Below are 20388 nucleotides of genomic sequence, written 5' to 3' on the forward strand. Positions count from 1 at the left end.
AGCCTTTCTGAAGTCCAGGCATTGCCCTTGCCTCAACTGCTCAAGCCAGTGATTTCATCACAGAACGTTGTCAGGTTGGTCAAACATGACTTCCCCTGAGTGGATCCCTGCGGAATACTCCAAATCACATTTTTGTCCTTCATGTGCCTGTTAACAGCTTCCAGGATTATTTGTTCCATCACCTTCTCAGGGATCAGGGTAAGGCTGACTGGTCTGTAGTTTTCTGGGTGCTCCTTTCTGTCTTTTCTGAATACAGCAGACACATTTGCTTTCTTCCAGTCTCCAGGCACCTCTACCAATCAACTAATGATCATTCAAAGAGGATCAAAAGCAGCCCTACAGACATCAGTCAGCTCCTTCAGTACTTCTGAGTTAATCCCATCAATCAGTCATGGACTTAGATATATCCAGTTTGCCAGAGTGTTCTCTAACTTGATCCTCTTCCACCAAGGGTATGTCTTCCTTGCTTCAGAATTTCCCCTGGTCTCCACGGCCTGGGATTGCCAACCAAGGGCATTCAGTAACTCAGAGATCTCCATGGCCTATGTCACCAGAGTCCTTATCCCACTGAGCAGCTCCACTGACCTCAGTATCTGCACAGTCGTGCAATTATTCATGAGGAAAGATGCTCAGTGCTCAGTCTTGGTGTTCAGGTCTACTGAGATACATCCTAGCAGTGCCCACCTCTGGGTGAAATCTTACAGTGTCATGTCCCTGAAGGGAATGATATGAATTCTACCATTTTGTACCATTTCCCTGAGAATCATCTCAAGAATATTTTTTTAGTGGCCTGGCTACAAATATGTTCAAGAGGTGTTTCCTAGGTAGCTCCACAGCTATGCAAATAAGCACATAACCATTTTGTACCAAAAGGTCTTGATACACAGGAAAGAAAAACCTGAAACAGTACAAAACAAAAACAACAACAACAAAGAAAACAACCCAAAATCCCATCTCTGCTTCTCTATCACCAGAGACGATTTTTGACAATTTCTTTAGATTTTTCTGAAAACATCAAAATGTTTTTCTGTTCTTGATACATGTTCTGAAAGAATGAAAGTTTTACCTTCATGCTTTTCATATTCTGCTTGGATTTTTGCAAACAGAGCTTCCAGTTTCTTTTGCTGATCCTCTGCATGCTTGGCAGCTTCCCTTTCTTCAGCTCGGCTGTTACGAAAAACGTAGGAACCAGCTGATGTCTTTTCCATCCACTGAAATACAAAGATTAAAACTAAACCCAGACTTTCTAAAAATTATTTTGAACATTATCTAGCTTCTCTTTCATACTCACTGCTAAGCAAAAATGAACAGGCAGCAGAGCTTAAGTTCTGCCAGTATAACAGGTAAAAGGCAAAACCCCACAGCACTGGTTGGCAACTTGTCAAAGACACACAGAACGGAGCAGTATCCAAACCCACGTGATTTAACAGCTGAAGAAAACATAGCTTCAAGTAGTGGGTATCTGTTATAATTTAGATGATGAATGGATCCCACTGGTAGATACATTAAGATACAAACCATCAAACTCAATGCTTAAAAATACACCAGACTGAATTTCTACCCAGTTTGCCTTTCCACATCAGCTTTACTGCCTGTTTTAACACCCTAGATTAGATGCTGTAAACAAAGTATGATGCAGTTCTACAGATGCTCCTAAACCTTTTCTGCCTGAGATGGCTCCATAGGACTAGAGCCTTGTCCACAACCCTGCCAGAACTGGCTTGCTTGATTTGAAGAGGTCAGTGAGCCAAACAAGGAGATCCATGGCTGCTGAAAATAGTCTCTTCCCTTCCCATTTTGTGCACAGTTCTGTCTTCTCCCTTGCCCTGGCTCTAGCACATATCTGACCCCAGCAGACTATAATTTTGGTAATTCAACAGACAGCAGTTCATTGTGTGTTTTTAGTATTATTATTAGCTACTTTTTCCTGGTTTAATGAATTAAGTTACCTAAGGACAGGACCAGGTGAGCTCCAGGTTTAGAACAGAGAAGCAGCAGGAGCATATAGCGAAAGCAAGATAAGGAAAGGTCGCAGGACTAATCCTTTTGAGGTGGTGAAATGTTGAAATAGGCTCTGCCTACCTCATTAATTGCACACCATGTATTTCCTGCATTATTCTCAGTTTGACACCTTTAACTGAGGCTATTGTGATTCCTACACTCCTTGACTCTTGAGGTAAAAGGAGACAGACAGCCCAAAATTTCCTGTAATTTTGGTATGTTTTAGCAAGAGTCTCAGTGTTTAAAAAAGAAAAAGTACATCAGTCTCTTTACAGAGCCAGATATGAAGAAGCACTTTCCTCCCCAGCCTGGAAACCATTTACTGTGATGCAGTCACAGATTACAGTCCCCATTTAGAGACCTAAATAAATGTTTGTTCTACCAGGCAGCTCGCATAGTAAGTGCTGCAATTTCCTCCATTAAAGTAATCATCTAAATAGCAAAGTAATGATCCAAACCAAATGTTGCTAGTACCTTTGCAGAACTCATTCTACATTCACCAACAATAATATAATACCTTAGAAAGAAGGCAATGAAAAAAGAATCCTAGATACACATGCCAAGTACAACCTGCTCTGAGAAAAATTAATAAAATATGAAAGTTGTGTCCTGGTTAAACTGTTTACATTAAAAGGATTGATTACTAACAGAAATATTGTTTCTTTTTCTGTCCCGTATTGTTATAAAACCAATTAGTTGCAGTGAAGTCTGACTGCAGTATTTAAAATGTCTGGATATCAAGTGGTATTTAAAAGATCTTAACTCTATTTTACACCATAATTACAGAGTGTATTTTCAGTAATACAGAGTTTACACAATACAGTCAGCTACATGTAAGAAAAAGTAATCCTACCAATGCTTAGAAATATGTAACTTTTTGTTAATCTCTTAATAATGAAACAAATGCTGTATTTTTTAGAGTGCAGAATTTAAATTTAATTATTTCTGGCTTTTTGAAGCTGAAAACAAAGCCAACCAAAAGATACAGAACACAAAACTCAAATTCTTCTTATGGCAGGTTACTCCAGTCCTGAAATACTAAACACAGGTACAATGCAAGAACCACTCCTGTTTATTTTACACATAATGGTATCTAAAAAAAAATTAGCTCTCTATATTGTGTTTGATTTGAGGAATGATACAGCAATTAATTAATATAATTGAGATCTCACAGAACCCTGTTAGATTAATAAAATACTTACACTTACCTGAATAGGGTAAGTTCTTTGAACAACCACATCAATACAGCCCACTGCACCACCCTCACTGTACAGTGATGACAAAGGCAAAGGGAAAGGTCTGGGATCCCGATGAAATCCCAGCTTTGTGTGCCATCGCACGCGGCGAGTGCTGTTTGCTGAGATCTGAGCAAGAGAAAGGGTGAATGAGAAACTGTCACTGTAAGTCAAAGTGATATCCAACTTATTTTATCTACAGGAATATCTACATACCTATTTTCACACTGACCTCACTAAGAATGTATCACTTTTGCACCTGAGCAGATCACATTTTAATTTAAAGGTTTAAAATACATCCTTCACACTGAAGAATTTATTTTAAACAGAATCTAAAAACTTGATGAGCTAAAATTCTCTGGGAAATGAGAATCTACAAGACAAACCATTGCTTTGTACCAGAAGAACAATTTCAGTGTTATGCTGGAACTTCATCCTTTCTAAAGTTAAAGCCCTTTAACTAACCTCAAAAGGCCCTCCCCCACTAGTTCACTCTCTCATGACCTGGTTTTTCCTCCATCCTCCATTCTTCCTCCATCTTCCATATTGTCTGAGATGAATAAATACTTTTTTGCAACATGGTGTTTAACCAAAGTAAGGAGCTGGAACTGCCAAAACAGACAGCAAAAGTTGGCAGAATTTTATAATACAAACTTCTCTTCCAACTATTGAGTAACACCCTTGTATCACGTCTTACAAATCTGGTTATTAGAATTCAGCAAAGCTCCATCTGTTTGTAAAGCCCCAATAGCTTTTCTGTTTACAAAATGTGGCTCAACTAAGTGGCATTTATCACATCTCTCAGTCACATCCAATCAAGCTGAACTAATATTTTATTTACCTTTAACATAAGGGAATCTGGGGCTTCCAGTGGTGTACATCCATTCTGAGGACCAACAAGCTCTGCTCCGTGCACTACGATCTTCTGGCCAACAGTCAGCCTTCTTGTGTCTAAGAAAGCTTTGAGAGGTGGATCCAGAAGAGCTCTGATCCCATACCAGCCATCAGTAACTTCAATTAAAGCTGCTTTTTTACTCTCCACGTTCTTATTGCTACTGCTAGGAGATACAACTGTGCTCAGCGATATGATTTTCGAAATACACAATACAAGTGTTTTACCTGCTGCATCATCTCTTTCCATTATTTTTTTGATCGCTGATCGTTTACTTTTATCAACTTCCAAATCATACCTACAAAAAAGAATTTGTGCTTTGTTACAGCAAACAAAACCCATCACGTTTTTCTTTGAACACAATTGTAGCAAACTGTTGGTTACTCAATCTACATGACTAAGCACCAGTGTAGCAAAGCAAATGTTTTCTACATTTTTGCAAGTAACACACACTATGTTTTTAATACTGCTATGTGTAAGTTTAACAATACAAGAATTCTGCTAAGTAGTGAATGCAAGGTAGATGTGCTTATTTTGTAATACTGACAAACTAGAAAGCACGCAGTAACGCAAATTACACATCCCAATATATTGCTATACACATACCTATATTTCAACTGCAACAGGACCATTTCTGGTGTCAAACATCTGTTAGCAAATTCATGTGGGAAAGACACTTCCATGGCTGCCAATTTCCATACAATCCATCTGTAGTGATTGTAAACCCAGGCCTCTGTTATTAGATTGGGATCCACTCCAGGTGTGTCACAGAGGGCTCTGCAGAGAAATTATTAATAAATTAACCTGAAATCCACTGCAAATTTTAACTTGCCTATTTTTTAGACTATTTACACCATTGAAGAATTTCCAGAAATCTTCCAAATTGACTTTGCTTTCTTTAATGGTCAGTGAAGATCAATCACTAGCAACATTATCTACATAGCAAATTTACAATCTTATAATATCTTTATTTACACTAACAGAGGTGTACTGAAAATGCATAGTAAAAAACCAGTAGTCAGAGGCTTTAAAATACCACTGTGTTGGATGTACTCTAGGAGGCAAGAGAATTGCTAAATAGCATGCTTGTCCCAAGTTCATCAGTAACAGTACCTGTAAAACTCCTTTTTCCCAGCTTTTCCCTCATCTGTAGGTATTAGCCATCCTCCATCAGCAAGCTGCATTCCATTTCCAGCTAACAAATACTCCTTACTGAAAAAGTCTTTGATGAGAAACTGGAAAGATTCTGCATTTGTGCTGTTAACTTGTACACACTGTTTTGAAACACCATATGTGTATAGCTGAAAAAAATCAGATAGAAAAGACAAAATAATGACAATACAGTAAGAATTCCACAGAGTTTAAATATCCAAACTTATAAATTCAGATTAAATATTTCCTTAAGGTTGAGACAGCTTTTGTCTGACCTAGCCATTTCACATGTAAACTATAGAGAATGGAGGATTCCCAACAACTGTTTCAGCAGAACAGCATCACAGTGTTCTTTGAAAGTGTTTAAAAAAACTCAATAGGTTTTGTACCAAAAGCAAGAGCATTTTCATGTAGATTTACCTAAGCTTAAATTTTAACTGTTCTTTTAAACCAGCTCTTCATGTGCATTATAACTAGTGGATTTTTTCCTGTTTGATTATAACATTAGAGATTTATCACCTTTATTATTTGGAATTGTCTTAAAACTGGATATATGCTACTTAAGTACTGTAGCAACTGGTGTAACAGCTACTGTAAATACTTACTTAGAAACTGAAGAACGTATCTATTCAAAAGCTACTGAGTTTTTATTTGCTAATCTTGAGAAATATGTGAGACAGAAAATAAAAAGATATCTATATACCTCTTCTGTAGAATAAAAGTTAGGAGATTTCTCTTCTACTGCAGTTTTCAGAGAGATTCTATTGCTTGCAGATGTTTTAATGACATAAAGAGTGCCTGGCTGTGAACGAATATTTTGCCTACATTTCTTTTTAATTCTCATTTCCTGCAGATCTCTGGCACAGCGGAGATTTGTCACCATCCTGGCCATAGCTGCAAATTAAAAAAACTCAAAACATCAAAACCTTATAAAAGCACTATCAAATAAAGATACACAGTCACACTGTAGCAGATTCAGAGCAACGTTTTTTCTATGCCACTCTGCAGATTTTTAGAAACTGGAAGTCTAAATATTAAAGGTTTAATGCATTTAGAAAGGAATGTTTACTGAAGGCATTTGAATACTTATACGAAACAAATTACATATCCATATTAATTTTAGATAAGTCCCTGAACTGAACTTCCATCCACATATTTTTCTCATCAGACTGAACTCAGTCTTCATAGAAAACTCCAAATGGAAAGAAATTAGTTGATGACTACAGAATCCATAATCCTGAAATTTTGGCCTGTTACTGCAGGGTCTAATTCTGCAAATGCTCATACACCTGTTCAAATATATGTAAGTACTTCTGAAAAAAATCCAGATTATTTGATTGCAAATTATAGAAATAACACACACCAGAGCATTCAAGAGAGCTCAAAAAGCATATGCCCACATTCTTAAGTTGAACAGTTGGGCAACAGTTTGCTTCTTTGAAAATGACACAATCAACCATTTAAGTTGTCTAAGTCTACATTTTAATTAGTGAACAGAATGAAAACAAGCTTCTGTAAAAGTAAATTAAGGCTAATCTAAGGTTCCTAGATTATTTTACCTAGGAAGTATATAAGAAAAATCAAATATCAAGTGAAACATAAGCTATCTTGTTTTTAAGCACTGTGTGAAATATTTTTCATCTTCTCAATTAACTTTGGAGATAAACAGGATATGCTCTTTTAGGAGTGCAGTATAAAATATTAGGAAAGTAACAATTTCCAGTTTTCCTGCCAAAATAAAAAAAAAAAGCCTTAAAAAAAGGTTCTTTTTATTTAAAAAAGAAAAAAAAAAGTCTGAAAAATTATGCCAAAACCCCTTAAAGAATCAACTCTGACAGTTAGAATTCACAAGTTATGTGAGTAAAATCTGAAAATACCTAAATTGCCGTTTTCTAGGTCAGTGTCTGCTGCATGCTGGATACAAGACAGGTGATCTTGAGGGTCAGCAGTATTTTGTTCAGTTCTGACCTCATTTAGTTCCATCTCTTTGGTCATATTTTTGCTGATGAGTGAGTCACACTTTTTGCTGCTGCCTTGTTCGCATGCAGAAAATGTCAGCTTAGTTTTGAAAGGTGGAATAAAAGTTTTAGCAGCTTTGCCAGATTTGTACAAACTTCTCGTTTCTTCACTCTCTTTTGCTGAGGCCTTACAGGGAGTGGAAATCTCTGCTGCACCTTCTGAAGAGTGCCTGAGAGCACAGTGCTGAAAAATGGCAGGTTTAGATTGGAATCCTCTGAAGTCTTGATCTGGCAGAGTAAGGGTAGGATTCTTGACTTCTTGTCGTTCTTTAGCTGACCTACAGAAATGAAAACATTTAAGCACACACAGATTTCAATTCTGTATCAATAAGAAGACAGAATATCAGTCTTTTGTATTTTAAAACCAGAATACTTGACTTCTATCTATTGAGAAAAAACACAGTGTAATAGGGTATAGTTCATTTAGCATCTCACTGGTCTACTGCAGCAGCATGTGTTATATGGTAACTTAATATTTATTCTGTCATAAAATTAATAGTCTTTTATAAAGTAGGAGTAGTAAATTATTACTGTATATTTTTAGACAGTTACAAAGAAGAACTCTAAAATTTCTCACCCAAAAGGCTGACAAGTTATGGGTTTTAAAGGCACATGATACATAAATTTTCTTCTGTCTTTAAAAATGCCTGTAAGATAATAATAAGAAAAAAAAAGTTTGAAATGGCACATTACAAAGACAGATAGAAATTTACAGCACATCTTTTATCTATATTAATGATATATACAGAAGTTTTCAGAGTGGATTTAAACAGCTTTATTATTTCCCACCCCCAAAATGTTTGCTTAAACATCTTCCCAGAGAGATCTAAAGGATAAGTGCTCACTTATGCACAAATGCTGAGCTCTCAACAGTTTGTGAGCCAGCAAGATATTTTTAGGCTCCTGAAATGTTTATCATATATTTAACTCCAGGTAGGCTCACCATTCCATTTAGAATTCTTTCAGCAACTTTTATTCTTTTATTTGAAGTTACAACAGAAAAAGGCACATTTGCACAAACTCCTCCTTCCATTATTGAAGGACATGCTTATCTTGGAATTATCAACATAACTAAATCATATCTGCCTGGAATATAGATCCATTTGTGCAACGCCCTTAGGTTGCAAAGAGGAAGTTTCATATGAGAAGTAATTATTTAGTAAGTATATTACCAGTAAGTATCTGCACAAAGTTAATCAATAAAATATATTCTGTAGATTAATCAATAAAATGTATTCTTCCTATTGAGACTAGAATTTGTGAGATTTAGGATTGTGAGAGAGTGGATAAGTTCCTCCTGAACTGTAAATTAAACCAGAGTTCTTGCAGAAGGAATATATTTAGAGTCTACACAATAAGGTGTATCATTAATCACATGATTTCAAGTCTGCAGAGACATTACTACAGCAGCTTTCCTGAATTTCCACAACTACATTGATAAATGCAGTAGTTAAACAAACTTATTATATGTTAGGTTATTGGAAATTGAAGAATTCTCAAGATAACAACTGACACTAGATTACTGCTTAGAACACAAGATGACTAAAATTACCATCAGGGGTGCTTTTTGAAGCTTTCAAAGACCTGGGGGAATTTGTTGTCCTGTTAAATTCAAGCAGAAGCTGCCTCTTAATTGGAGGTTCACCTAGAATAAAAACAACAGTGTTTTAGAAGTGAAGTTCCTTTCAAGTTCAGTTTCTTATCAATCAGCACGACATAACTGTAATTTCTAAATAAAACACTGAAGTCAGGGCAAGCAGAATTAGCAAGTTTTCATGTCACATGCCTTAATTGTGACACAGAGTCGCCTCACCACAAATTGCAGAAGTTTCTGCTGTACAGAATGACTGCATATTGTGTTACCAAGAGTGACAACAAAACCCCACATAATGAAGTCTGTTATTAAACTTTTGTGACCAGTAATTCTTTTCCACCCAAAATGAAGTCTGAAGTTACCAAACACAGTTTGCCTCAGAAAGTGCATCAGAGTGCACTCCAGCAGCACAGATCTCAGTGCACTTCACCAGCATCTCTCTTTGAACTTCCAGTAACTACAGAGTCCCTCCAAACTTCAAAGAGTAGTTCATCTTCTACAGAAGCTGTAACTAAGGTCAGGATTCAGCTGTGGCACAGCTGTTTCAAGCTGGATTGGTAAGAGTCTTTTCCTGGCTTCTGCCACCTACCCAAACTTTCCAGCACTGCCCTGCCTGACCTCTGTACCTGAACCTGTGCAGCCAGAGAGGGACTTTGCTGCCATCTCCCCTTCCACAGGGAGTTTTCAGCTAGCCCAGGCCCCTGGACTGCTCTGGGTGCCTGTGCAAGCATCAAGTACCAACACTTCAGTCACAGACAGATCAGTTTCAGAAGGGAAGAAACTGCTTTTACACCAACAACTATTCTTCATATCAGACTAGCAATCCTGATACAAGCAAAACATTGTCCTCACCTACAATGCACAAAAAGGTGAAAATGAAAATACTGTTACTCATTTTTCAATTAAAAAACCACTCAATTTGCACAGAGAGGGAAAAAAAGGAGTCTGCTCAGGGAGAAAAGGAGCAGCAGCTTTCTGCTATAAGTTTACACTAAAACAGCAAACGTGTATACTTTCAAAATTACTAATCACAAATTTAGCTTCTACTGTGCATATTTAAGCCTGGAAAGAGTGGATGAAGTATCCTGCAGCAAGAGGTTTTTTAGAGAAAGAACTTGAATGTCTCTGTGACCTAAAAATCAATGTGACATGCAAAAAAATCCCCAAAACCTAAACCAATCCACCACGCAGAAATATGAAGTTGAACATATGTAAGATAAAACACCTACCAAGTGAGTTGTTTCCTTCAAAGTGCCTCTTCCCGAAGGTCTTATTTTGGAAGTTTTTGTCCAGTCTGCCACTGACGGTCTGCGCAGCATTAATTTGTACTCCAGCACTGGATAAACTGTCTTCCATAAAAGCTCTTGCACTTTCTACAGCCTCTACTTCCAAGTAATTTTTTGGACTTTGGAGATCAGTATTAATTTCTGCTTTAGCAGTAGCACTGCATGAAATTGCTTCAGACTCTGGTTTTGATCCCAGATTCAGCTGCCCTTTTCTAAAAGACTCACTTTCCTCTGGCTGAAATTTATTTTTAAATGATGTTACCTGCATGTTTTTCTGATTGTATGGTGTGTGCTCAGGCATTTTGACATGGTAAGCGCTTGGAAAATACCTTATTTCCTGAGGGCAGATGCTTTTAATAACAGAGTCTTGATTGCAGCTTTTTTCAGTTTTGAATTCTGAGATCACCTTATCTGTTAAAGATTTTACATGTTGACCACTGTCTTTAATTGAACTAAGCTGATCTGTAGTGCAAAGCCCACTACTCAAAAAATAATCAGATTCTTCTAAAATAGCCTTTGCTTTTTGATAGGCATCCTTAGAAACTTTCACCTGCTTTCCACTAGCAGTGCTGAAGCCAAAAACAGAATCTGAAATCAATTCAGGGCTGGTATTTTCTTCCCCTTTTGATGACACTACCTGCATTTTCCTAGGAAGTACTTCAGTGTGCATTTCAGACTTTTCAACATCTTCCTCAATTAAAAATGCTTCTTGTACGTGTGGTGAATGATTACCTTCCATTTCAGAAAAGAGTTGTCTAGCTTTCCTGAGTGACTCTTCTGAAAGCTGTACAGCCTTTCCACTTGCTGTACTAAAAAATCCAAAATTGCTTGTAGAAGCATCTGACAGCTTTATCTGCTTATTTGGAACAAAGGGCCCTAAAAGCTTAATATTCTGCTCAAAGGACTGCTTCTGAGAATTTGAAACAGACTTTGCATCTGCAGATGTGTTTCTTTCTTGGTGACCGTCTTCATCAGCACTTGCGTTTACTTTAATAAATTGGGATGCGGCTGAATTAACCTCTTCACTTGTTGTGGCATGAAAAGGTTTAGCAGAATTAGGACACTCAGCATGAAGGACTGCAGATGAATGTCTAGCAATTTCTGTTTGATCCATTCTTGAGTTAGGCTCAATCTCGTATTTTACAGCTTCACTGCAGTCTTGAAACATTTGTCTGACTCTTGCTAATGCACTTTCTGAAACAGACACAGCTTTCCCTTTTGCTGTGCTAAACGCGGTTTGTTTCAGATCACTCTTTTGCCTTTCAGCCTTACATGTTGTTTCTTTTAACCTGTTAAAATTAGTTTCCTCTTCAGGAAGACTGACTAGTGACTGGTTTTGGCAAGCACTAGCTATAGTGTCTGTGAAGTAATTTTTATCAGCAGCAGGTTCATTTAAATGTTCTAAGTCAAATTCCTTAGTGCCATTTATGTAAGAGCAGGTACTTTTTGAATCTAAGAGGACTGATTGATCAGCTTTATTGTTGCTCTCCTCAACAAATAAAGCATTTTTTGTATCTCCAGGCACACAGTTGTCATTGAGGTCATGTGGTACCTTCATTAAATGCAAAGATGTAGCAGAGTGCACAGGAAAATCATCCGTGTTTTCTGAATCATCCCTCTTTCTTGGTGAGTCGTCCACCTTTTTCTCTGCAAGGAATTTTCCATCTTCAGACAAATGAGTTCTACTTAAAGCATCACTCTTCTGTCCTGTAAGGGATTCCAATTCTGACTTTCCAGGTCTGACATCAGCTTTTTTATGTGCATGTGAAGTTACCAAACTCCCTTCACACACTTCACCTAGATCAACAAATGTATCTACTTTAGCAGGCTCAAGAATCACAGCATGTTTACTTGGACTGTTTTCTATTGCCTGATTAAACTGATTTCCAAGCTCTTCAGGAACAAGTTTTTCATTAAAATTAAGTTTTCCTGAGTCACACTGAGCAATGCTTTCAATACATAAATCACAGTCTTTAATACAGTTCTTGCCACATTTACTTTTCTTGATGAGGTTCGCAAAATTGTCATTATTTTCCTTTCCTACATCAACATCTGCGAAAAACTGTTCCGCTTTAGCCAAAAATCCATCAGCAACTGCTATTTTCTTGCCACTAGCAGTATGAAAACCAGTCAGGTAACTCCCTTCCACTTCATTTTTCCCCACTTTTACCTCCTGTTCAAGATGTTTTTGATAATGATGGTAAGAACCTATTTTTATTCTGCTTTCATTCAGTAGCGGGTCCTTATCATGAGTGGTGTCTTCTTTCGTATTTTTACACTTTGTTTTTTCTTTATCAGAATTCTCCAAAACATCTACATCTCCTTCTCCGCACTGTACGCTGAACAAGGGCAGAGAATGATCCAAAGCTGCATCAGGAATGGATGTATCACCACCAGCTGGAGTCTGAAGTTTTGGTGACAAACATTCATCTTCCTTTCTGTCTTCTCCTTTCTGCTCAGGAGACTGGTTTTCCATTTTGTATGGTGTATTTAGACTGTGTTCTCCTGCAGTCGTAACAGCATCTTCTGGACATATTACATTTAATGAGTTGTCTTGCAAACTGCCTTCATCATCTCCTCGGTTTAAAATTTGTTTCGAAGTTTTATAATTCTGCTTATGGTCTTTAGTGGGTAACAGGCTGTTGAAAATGTTAGTACTATTGAAGCTAACATTTTCAGTATTATTTACTGATATTTTTGTCTTATTTTCCACATTTTCTTTCAATACTGTACTAGTATTTTCCTCGTTTTTATCCTGTGCATGGTAGAAAACAGAACCTGTATGGGAAACAGCATTCATGCTTTTGAAATCTGAAACACAAACAGTTTTTTCTTTGCCTTCTTTTGTCAGGCATCTGGAAAAATTACTGTTAGAAGACATAGATCCATTTGAATTGTGACATCTAGTACCAGTTTCAGAAGATTTCAACAAATAGTTATCATCATCCAAGTCTCTGAAGAGCTCTGCAGACCTACTCAAAGCTGCCTTTGAAATATTTATTTTTTTACCTGCAGCTGAAGTAAAGCCTATGAAATTAGAAAAGCTGTTCTGCTTAGCTATGGGAAAGCTCTCATCAGATCTACTTTCCTTTATGTCTAAGTCAGTAAAAGTAATCTTTTTGTCATTTTTGTGGAAAACCACAGCATTTTCTTTTTCATTTTCCACCAATTCAGAGTCTTCATTTGTGTTTTGCTCCTGAGTACAATACTTGTCATTTTTTACTTGATTTTCCGATTTAAAAATGCTACAAACCCCCACATCTTTCCTTGTTTCAGAAATACTTTCTACGTTCTTTGTTCCACGTGTTTCCACAATTCCTAACTGTCCCAAGCCGTGACTTTGCATTGTGTTACTTTGCCTCCTAAACTGTGTAAATTCAAACTGACTACCAGTTTCTTCCAAGATACTGGAAAGTTCAGCAATTTCGGCTTCTTGGCTTGCTGTCAAGGTTTGATTTGCTTCTTGCAAGGCTTGTGAAGTTCTAGGAAAGCTTTTACACAAGCCAGCTTTATGTGGAGTAAACTGTGTACTGGGCTCAAGAAAACTTGCCTGTGAACCTGAAGAATCAGATAAATTACTTCTCGACTTGCTTTTTGAATCTGAGAATAACATATTTTCCTTTTTAACTTGATGTGAAAAGTTTCTGACTCCTTCCATGGAAGAGGCTTCAAAGCATTCATTTTCAATATCCTTGAACAGCATTCTGCCTTTTGCTATACTGGCTTCAGAGAATTTAATCTGCTTATTGGAAGCAGTCTGAAAGCCACTGAAGCCCAGATTCAAACTGCATGCATTAAGATTAAACAATGATTCCTCTTTACACTTTAGGTTCTTGTTTGGCTTTTTGCTGGAATACATAGGTGCTACTTGTTTATCTTCCACAGAAATTACTTCATTTAAAGAATTATTATCTACACAATCTAATAATTCTTTAGAAAGGTCTACAGCTACATTACTGAATGCAGCTGCTTGAGGGCTTTTGCTGTTTTCAGCTGGCTTTGGGTCTTCACTGTTGACTACATCCTCTGAAAAGGATGTATCTGTTTTCTCCCCTTGTTTCAATCCAGTACTGTCCTCTTCTGAGCAGTTTATTCTCAAGGGTCTGTGTACTTCTCTACAGTCAACTCCAGACCTCTGGTCTGCAGTATGCCTTTTATTGGGTGATAATTTATTGCAACAGTCACTACTGACTCCAATTGTGCCCGAGCTGATCTGACACAATTTATTATGGGAACTGCTGTTTGTCACAGATGTAGAGTCACGGTGAATATCAACCAAGAATTCCCTGTGAGAAGACCCAAGTTCTTTCAGGCTCTGAGGTACAGCAGCTCCATCGTTCACCTTAGCACTCATGTCCTTATCTTCTTCACCCTTCCCTAAAACACAGCTTTTAGGGACAAGTCTGGAACGCTTTCTTGCCATTCGGCATGCTGAAGTCAGAACTTTACGTTTTATATCTGAAGTAATCTCACTATTTAAAGAATTTGTTGTGTCTTCTTTCAGTGTATTAGACACTTCTGAGCATTTTATTGATGTAGCAGGTTGATTCTCTCCCGTATTTTCCCCCAGGTCTCTCAGGTCTTGTTGTTTCAGCCTGTCACTGAAGGAATTATTGGATGAGTTATCCATTATATCCATTTTTAAAGTAGAAGTGCTGAAATTTGTTGTGGTATTTGATTCCAAATGCTTTTTCTCAGCAGAAGGAAAGTGGTCTACAGAGAAAAAATGAATAAATTTATTCAAACAAATGTAGATTCAGATTTTCATAAAATTTTGGCTGATTAGATTGTTTCCACACAAGCTTAACAACAGAACCCAAAGTGTCACTTTTGTTTTCAAATGCAAATGCCTTGACAAGGCTTAGAGGTCTGTTTAACCTTATTATATTCTAACAGCCAGAAATAAAGAGATTTGTTTGCAGTTAATGCTACCAGGTAAAAAAAATAAATAAAATTTTAGTTGTAATGAAATTTGAAAAGATGGGCTTCAAGTCCTTGTGTCTCAACATAAGGATTTGTTTGAAATTTAAAGTACTTTAAATATAAAGTAATTCTTCTAGCAAGAACAACAGCTTCTAAAGACAGAAGCATGTGCTTGCTTTCATTATATTGTTAAGATATTTTGTGCTTTTGGAAGAAACAAATCTTTCACAGTCTTAAAGCACCTAATTCTATAAAAATAACTATACAACTATAACATTCTTTATGATCACTTAGAAGCTACCAACTCAGACAAAAGGCCCTTGACACTATGGATGTAAAACCAGCACTGACAGTTAACTAAGCTTGTCAATTAGAATAATGGCTCAGGGTGGAAGTTTCTATTCCAGAAACTAACGTGTTAAGAAGAAAGTTAGCACAAGATTACTTGAAAATGATGCTGTCCTTATCACTGTATAACAGACCCATCCCCTATGTTGATTCCCAATTGCCCAGCTACTTCTCCACAAACATGAGATTTTACATGATTTTGAGATTTTACATGATTTTATCTGAAACATTTACATTATGAAAGGCTCACAGCAAATAATGAATCCTCCACAAATGATGGAAAGCTTAATAATATACCTTGCTCAACATCACTGGCCACCAGACAGCCTCTTAATTTGTATGAATCAGATTCCAAATGTGGCAATACAGTATGAATAGGTGATTCAGAGGTTACTTCTTTTTGTGTTTTTTCTTCTTGACACAGTAAAGTATTATTTATCCTATAAATAAATTTCTTGGATCTCTTTTTCAAGCTGGGTAACATCTTCAGGTTTTTAAAACCAGACTTTGTAAGAGTATTTTCAGTATTTATTAAATGTAGGTCATCACAGTTATCTGGAGATGTGGCACTACACACAAGTGGATGAGACAGAACATCAGTTATGACAGATTTAGAAGTTGCTTTTAAATGCTTGGAAAATTTGCCACTGTAGACTACAGAATACTCTGCGACATTTGCATGTTCAGTTAAAATAGAATTATAGTTCAAGAAGCTCATTTTGGAAACCTCAGCTGCACATCCTTTAACTAACTCTGGATCTTGTACACTTAATGACACAGATTTTACTGGAGTTATTTCCGATGTTGGGTTGTTTTCAGTGTTTTTCATTTCACAGCATTTTTCTGACAAATTGACACTCAACAGCTTTTGTGCTTTTATCGAGCCTGAAGAGTTCAGTAAAGATATTTCCACAGCATCATCCTTGGCCATTAGTAATGACTTTTCTCCTAAATTTTCCTCCCTATGTAAGTTGGAGGGTGGAGAGCTACGTACAGACATCTCCAGGTGAGTTACGTCAAGATCAGATAAGTTCAGTTGAGACCACTGGCTTGATGGAGACTGCACACCTTCTTTCACCGGCCTCTCGTTCTCAAATGACTTGTGTGTTCTATGATCACGCACATCTCCTGCATTCCTAAGAGACTCCAATTCTTTTTTGTGTCCTATTGAACAGCCATCTTTACCATCCCCTGTATCTTCACTCGTGTTTTGGAGTAAAGAACTGTTCACTCGAGTACAGTGCCTGTTTTCAGTCCAGCTATTTGTTTCAACTTCCTGTGAAATGCCATTCTCTCTTCCATTAGGCTGCTGAGAGGGAACATCTCCCTTTTCTTGTGTTTTATCTGGATTTATCTCATATTTCTCTACTGCATCCAGAGCATGTGGCATCAGCAGAAGAGTTCCACGGGACTCAGCTGGCATGCTGAATGTGTTCTCAAAGCTATCCACGTCACCCAGTAAGCCATCTAACATCTCCGACTCTAAAGAGTTTAGAGAAGATGGAGAGAGGAAAAGAAGTAAGAAAATAAGCTTTAGGAAATAACTTGGAAACAGTATTGGTAAATAGAGCTTCCAATTTTATAGTCATTACCTTTACTCAGGAGTGAGTTGATAAAGAAAAATGTAAGCAGCTGTTACAGGAAACAGGAGGCAAAGGAAATACATGTAAATGCCCTGGCCTCCTGAGCTCTGTAGTGGCTAAGGCTGCCAAGAAGAAACCTGGCTGTCTCAAAAGAGTATTTTTTTTTACCCTAAAGACAGAGAATGAGTAGTAAATTTGACAAGATAAATATATTGATTTTTTTTCTTCCAAAATTTATACCTGATGGTAGGTACCAGATATGTTAAGAAGCTGCCTATTTTTACCTATAACTGGCAGCTAAAGAAACTGTTATATAAAGATTAATTTATTGTCTTCCACTATGACATAAAATAGTATAGTATCTAGAAAGATTTAGAAATATTGTCAATCTTTTAATTGATTAGGAAACTTTTAAGTAGTTCCATGATTGGCACAAGTATTAGAAAAATAACAAGAATTTTTCGTTTGTGTTTAGAAGTAACAGCCAATGGGGGAAAAAACTCAAACTCTACAAAGTACAGCTTATACGTGCCAAGTAAGAATATTACTTCTCAAATGTATGAAATGAGACTACTTATCAGAACAGTTCACATTCAAAAATAGGTTTCATTTACAGAGCACTTTTTAAGGCTTTTGCATATCACAGAAACCATAATGAATCATAAGAAAACATCACAGTCTTCTGTTTTCCTTAGGCCCATAACCAACAGCTGAACTTTTTCTATTAGCTTTTTTCAGGTACAATTTCTTTAACTTACAATTCTATAACTTTCCCTACTAGAATTTTTAAATAGTGTGATATCTGAAAGATTTTCCATTTGAAAGTCCATAGAAGATTTCCCTGTACTTGGTCACACACAACGAATTATTTGCAATATATCCACTATGGGTTCATGCTGATGTTGTAGGCATAGAAAGTTACTCATCCTCTTTACTTTCTATTTTTTGCCTGAGTGGTAAATGAGATCTCAAGAAGAAACTGTAACACTACAGATTGAGTGTACAGGTAGGTCATTTTCCTTTACTAAAGTAGGTTCCTCTGAAGCAACTTCAGTGTCCATACCCTTTCAGTCTGTGATAATTGCCAGTAGAGCTTCCTAAAAAGACACAGCTTAGTTGTTTTCACTTAAACAAGAGACATTACTTTTTAGGATTAAAGAAAACAAGGATTATCTGAAAGACTGTCTGTGTGCTGAGTTATCTCATGCCAGGGAAAAACAAAAATGAGGGAAATTAATTCTGACTTCTAAACTCACTGGAGTGTGATATTACTTGATGATTTGATACATTATGATCTTATTTTCTTTAACTGAAACAAAATGAATGCCTCATAAAACTTATTGTACTTTATGACCATATAACACTCTTCCAGAGAAAACCAACATCTGAAAGCTACAAATATGAAGCAGCATCTTCAAATGCCAAATTAATTATTATCAAAAAGGGAAGACATAGGGAAAGGGAAACATAGGGAAAGACAAATGGTCTTCTCCCTCTAATTTTTCTCACACATTGTTTTAACTGATCTTCTCTACTCTAGTATGCAATGTAATAGGATCTACTGGAACACAGACCAAGACAAACTAATTTGTCCTTAAAAAAGTATTTTGCTAATTCCAGATTACTTGAATACATTTACTACCAAACACTTTCTTTTACAGTATGAAAACAGCAGGCCTATATCATTCTGCAAGCAACAATGCCTCCTGATGCTAACCTTCTCAGCCCTCCTTATCAAATTCTAAACTGATTCTCTCAGAATTCTTACATGTACCACCTAACATTATTTATAGGGCAGGCCATTCAATTCAAATAAGGAGACATAAAATCTTAAGTATATACTGTTCTGTCTAGCCAGTGTGAATCCCTACAGCACCCTTTTACACCCATGCATGCTGAACAAATTTCTGGTAATAATCTTCCTTTCTGCCATAATTTCTCAACTAAAACCAAAAACCCTCCCACTGCAATTTACACTTTCATTTCTTCACTAGTATGATCTAAAAACACAGAATGAAAATATTTTTTCCCTTGTCTTGTGTATTTTCTGCATTCATTTAAAACCCTCCAAAGTATTTTTCCAAAAGGATTTGTCACATTTTGAACTACCTATTTTGAACAGGTGAAGTAAATGAAGAAACCATACAGCAAGATCAAAAAACAAGCTCACCACAGAGCAGTGAGTGCTGGGATGAAACTTCATGATAAATTTAAGCCTGCTCAACAGCTAGAAGCAGCAGTCTTGCTCCCCCTTGAGCCTGTATCATTTTTCTGTCTCAGCTCTCCCACAGTCTCACCTCTCTAGCTGCAGTGAACACACTTGACAGTACAAATCTGGCTGTTGTTCAGTGGCACTGTTACCTGACTATCATGGTTTAACCAGGACACTGATTAAATTCACTGACTCAACAGTGAGCCTTTTTAAGGCTAGATTCATTTTACAAAATTGAATCAATTCGGGGACTGGGAGGACACAGCTGGCAGAACAAACCAACCATAACAACATAACAACAGCCCAAACCATAGAATGTAGTTTTATCCTCAGTCTTGCTTCATCAAATACTCATTAGGTAAAGCATCAATGCATACCCAAATCTTTGATGTCATCTTCAGCATTTAGCTTTACTGTCTCTGGTACAGACAACATACTTGCATCATTTATCCCAGGACATTTATCCTGCTTGGAAAAATAGTTGTGCAAAATCTGTAAACCAAAGACAAAAGCCATTATATTATGTACCAATAAGTGTCACTTTAACAGTCAAGGAGAGAACTCTAAACATTTACTATAGTACCTGACTAATGCTCCATCTCTTAAAATGAAAAGTAACATTTTCATAGGTACATGTGAAAAACAAATAAGCAGGTAATCCTCATTTTTGATGCAAATCAGGTTCCATTCTAAAGTCACCTTAAGGGCAGTGAACGGGTTCAGCAGTTTATTGTAATCCTCTCAAAAAGGGAACAAAGGAGGTATGAGGAAGGACAAAGACATTTTGCTTATTTTCACTTGTAACGGTTTGTTAACTGTGAAGTTTCAGGTCGTTAAGGATCAAACTGAAATTTGTAATTGAATCTTTTTAGTGCCATCCTCGGTTTTCAATCTCAATAATCATTCAGCTTTCATATACACAGAGTCAAATTCCAATCATGCAAGAACTCTCCCTACCACTATCAAAGGACTGAAATTAATACTCAATTTCAACTCTTGATTGTAGTGGTTGAGAACAAGAAGTTATTCCCAAAGAATAACATTTGAAAGTTAACATTTTAAAAAAAATCAGATAGGAGAGCTTAAAATGAAAATGACAGAATTTTTCATTCTTGACTCAAGGGATGTAAACATGTAACTGAAT

The 20388-nt window shown here is 36.8% G+C and overlaps 1 protein-coding gene across 1 annotated transcript in view; it reads right to left on the reverse strand.

The window, feature by feature from the left end:
• The window catches only part of BRCA2 (BRCA2 DNA repair associated), a 33463-nt gene that overhangs the window by 7051 nt on the left and 6024 nt on the right, over positions 1–20388 (reverse strand). The window contains exons 9-20 of the mRNA XM_083854775.1: positions 19622–19736; positions 15747–16931; positions 10122–14891; positions 8851–8943; positions 7876–7945; positions 7158–7576; positions 5984–6174; positions 5242–5429; positions 4735–4905; positions 4078–4426; positions 3210–3365; positions 1067–1211 (exon numbers count right to left, since the gene is read on the reverse strand). Of these exons, the coding sequence (XP_083710901.1) occupies positions 1067–1211; positions 3210–3365; positions 4078–4426; positions 4735–4905; positions 5242–5429; positions 5984–6174; positions 7158–7576; positions 7876–7945; positions 8851–8943; positions 10122–14891; positions 15747–16931; positions 19622–19736 (7852 nt within the window). The remainder of the gene's footprint in view (positions 1–1066; positions 1212–3209; positions 3366–4077; positions 4427–4734; positions 4906–5241; positions 5430–5983; positions 6175–7157; positions 7577–7875; positions 7946–8850; positions 8944–10121; positions 14892–15746; positions 16932–19621; positions 19737–20388) is intronic.

The sequence above is a fragment of the Zosterops lateralis genome, assembly GCF_965231275.1.
Source record: "Zosterops lateralis genome assembly, chromosome: 2".
NCBI lineage: Eukaryota > Metazoa > Chordata > Aves > Passeriformes > Zosteropidae > Zosterops > Zosterops lateralis.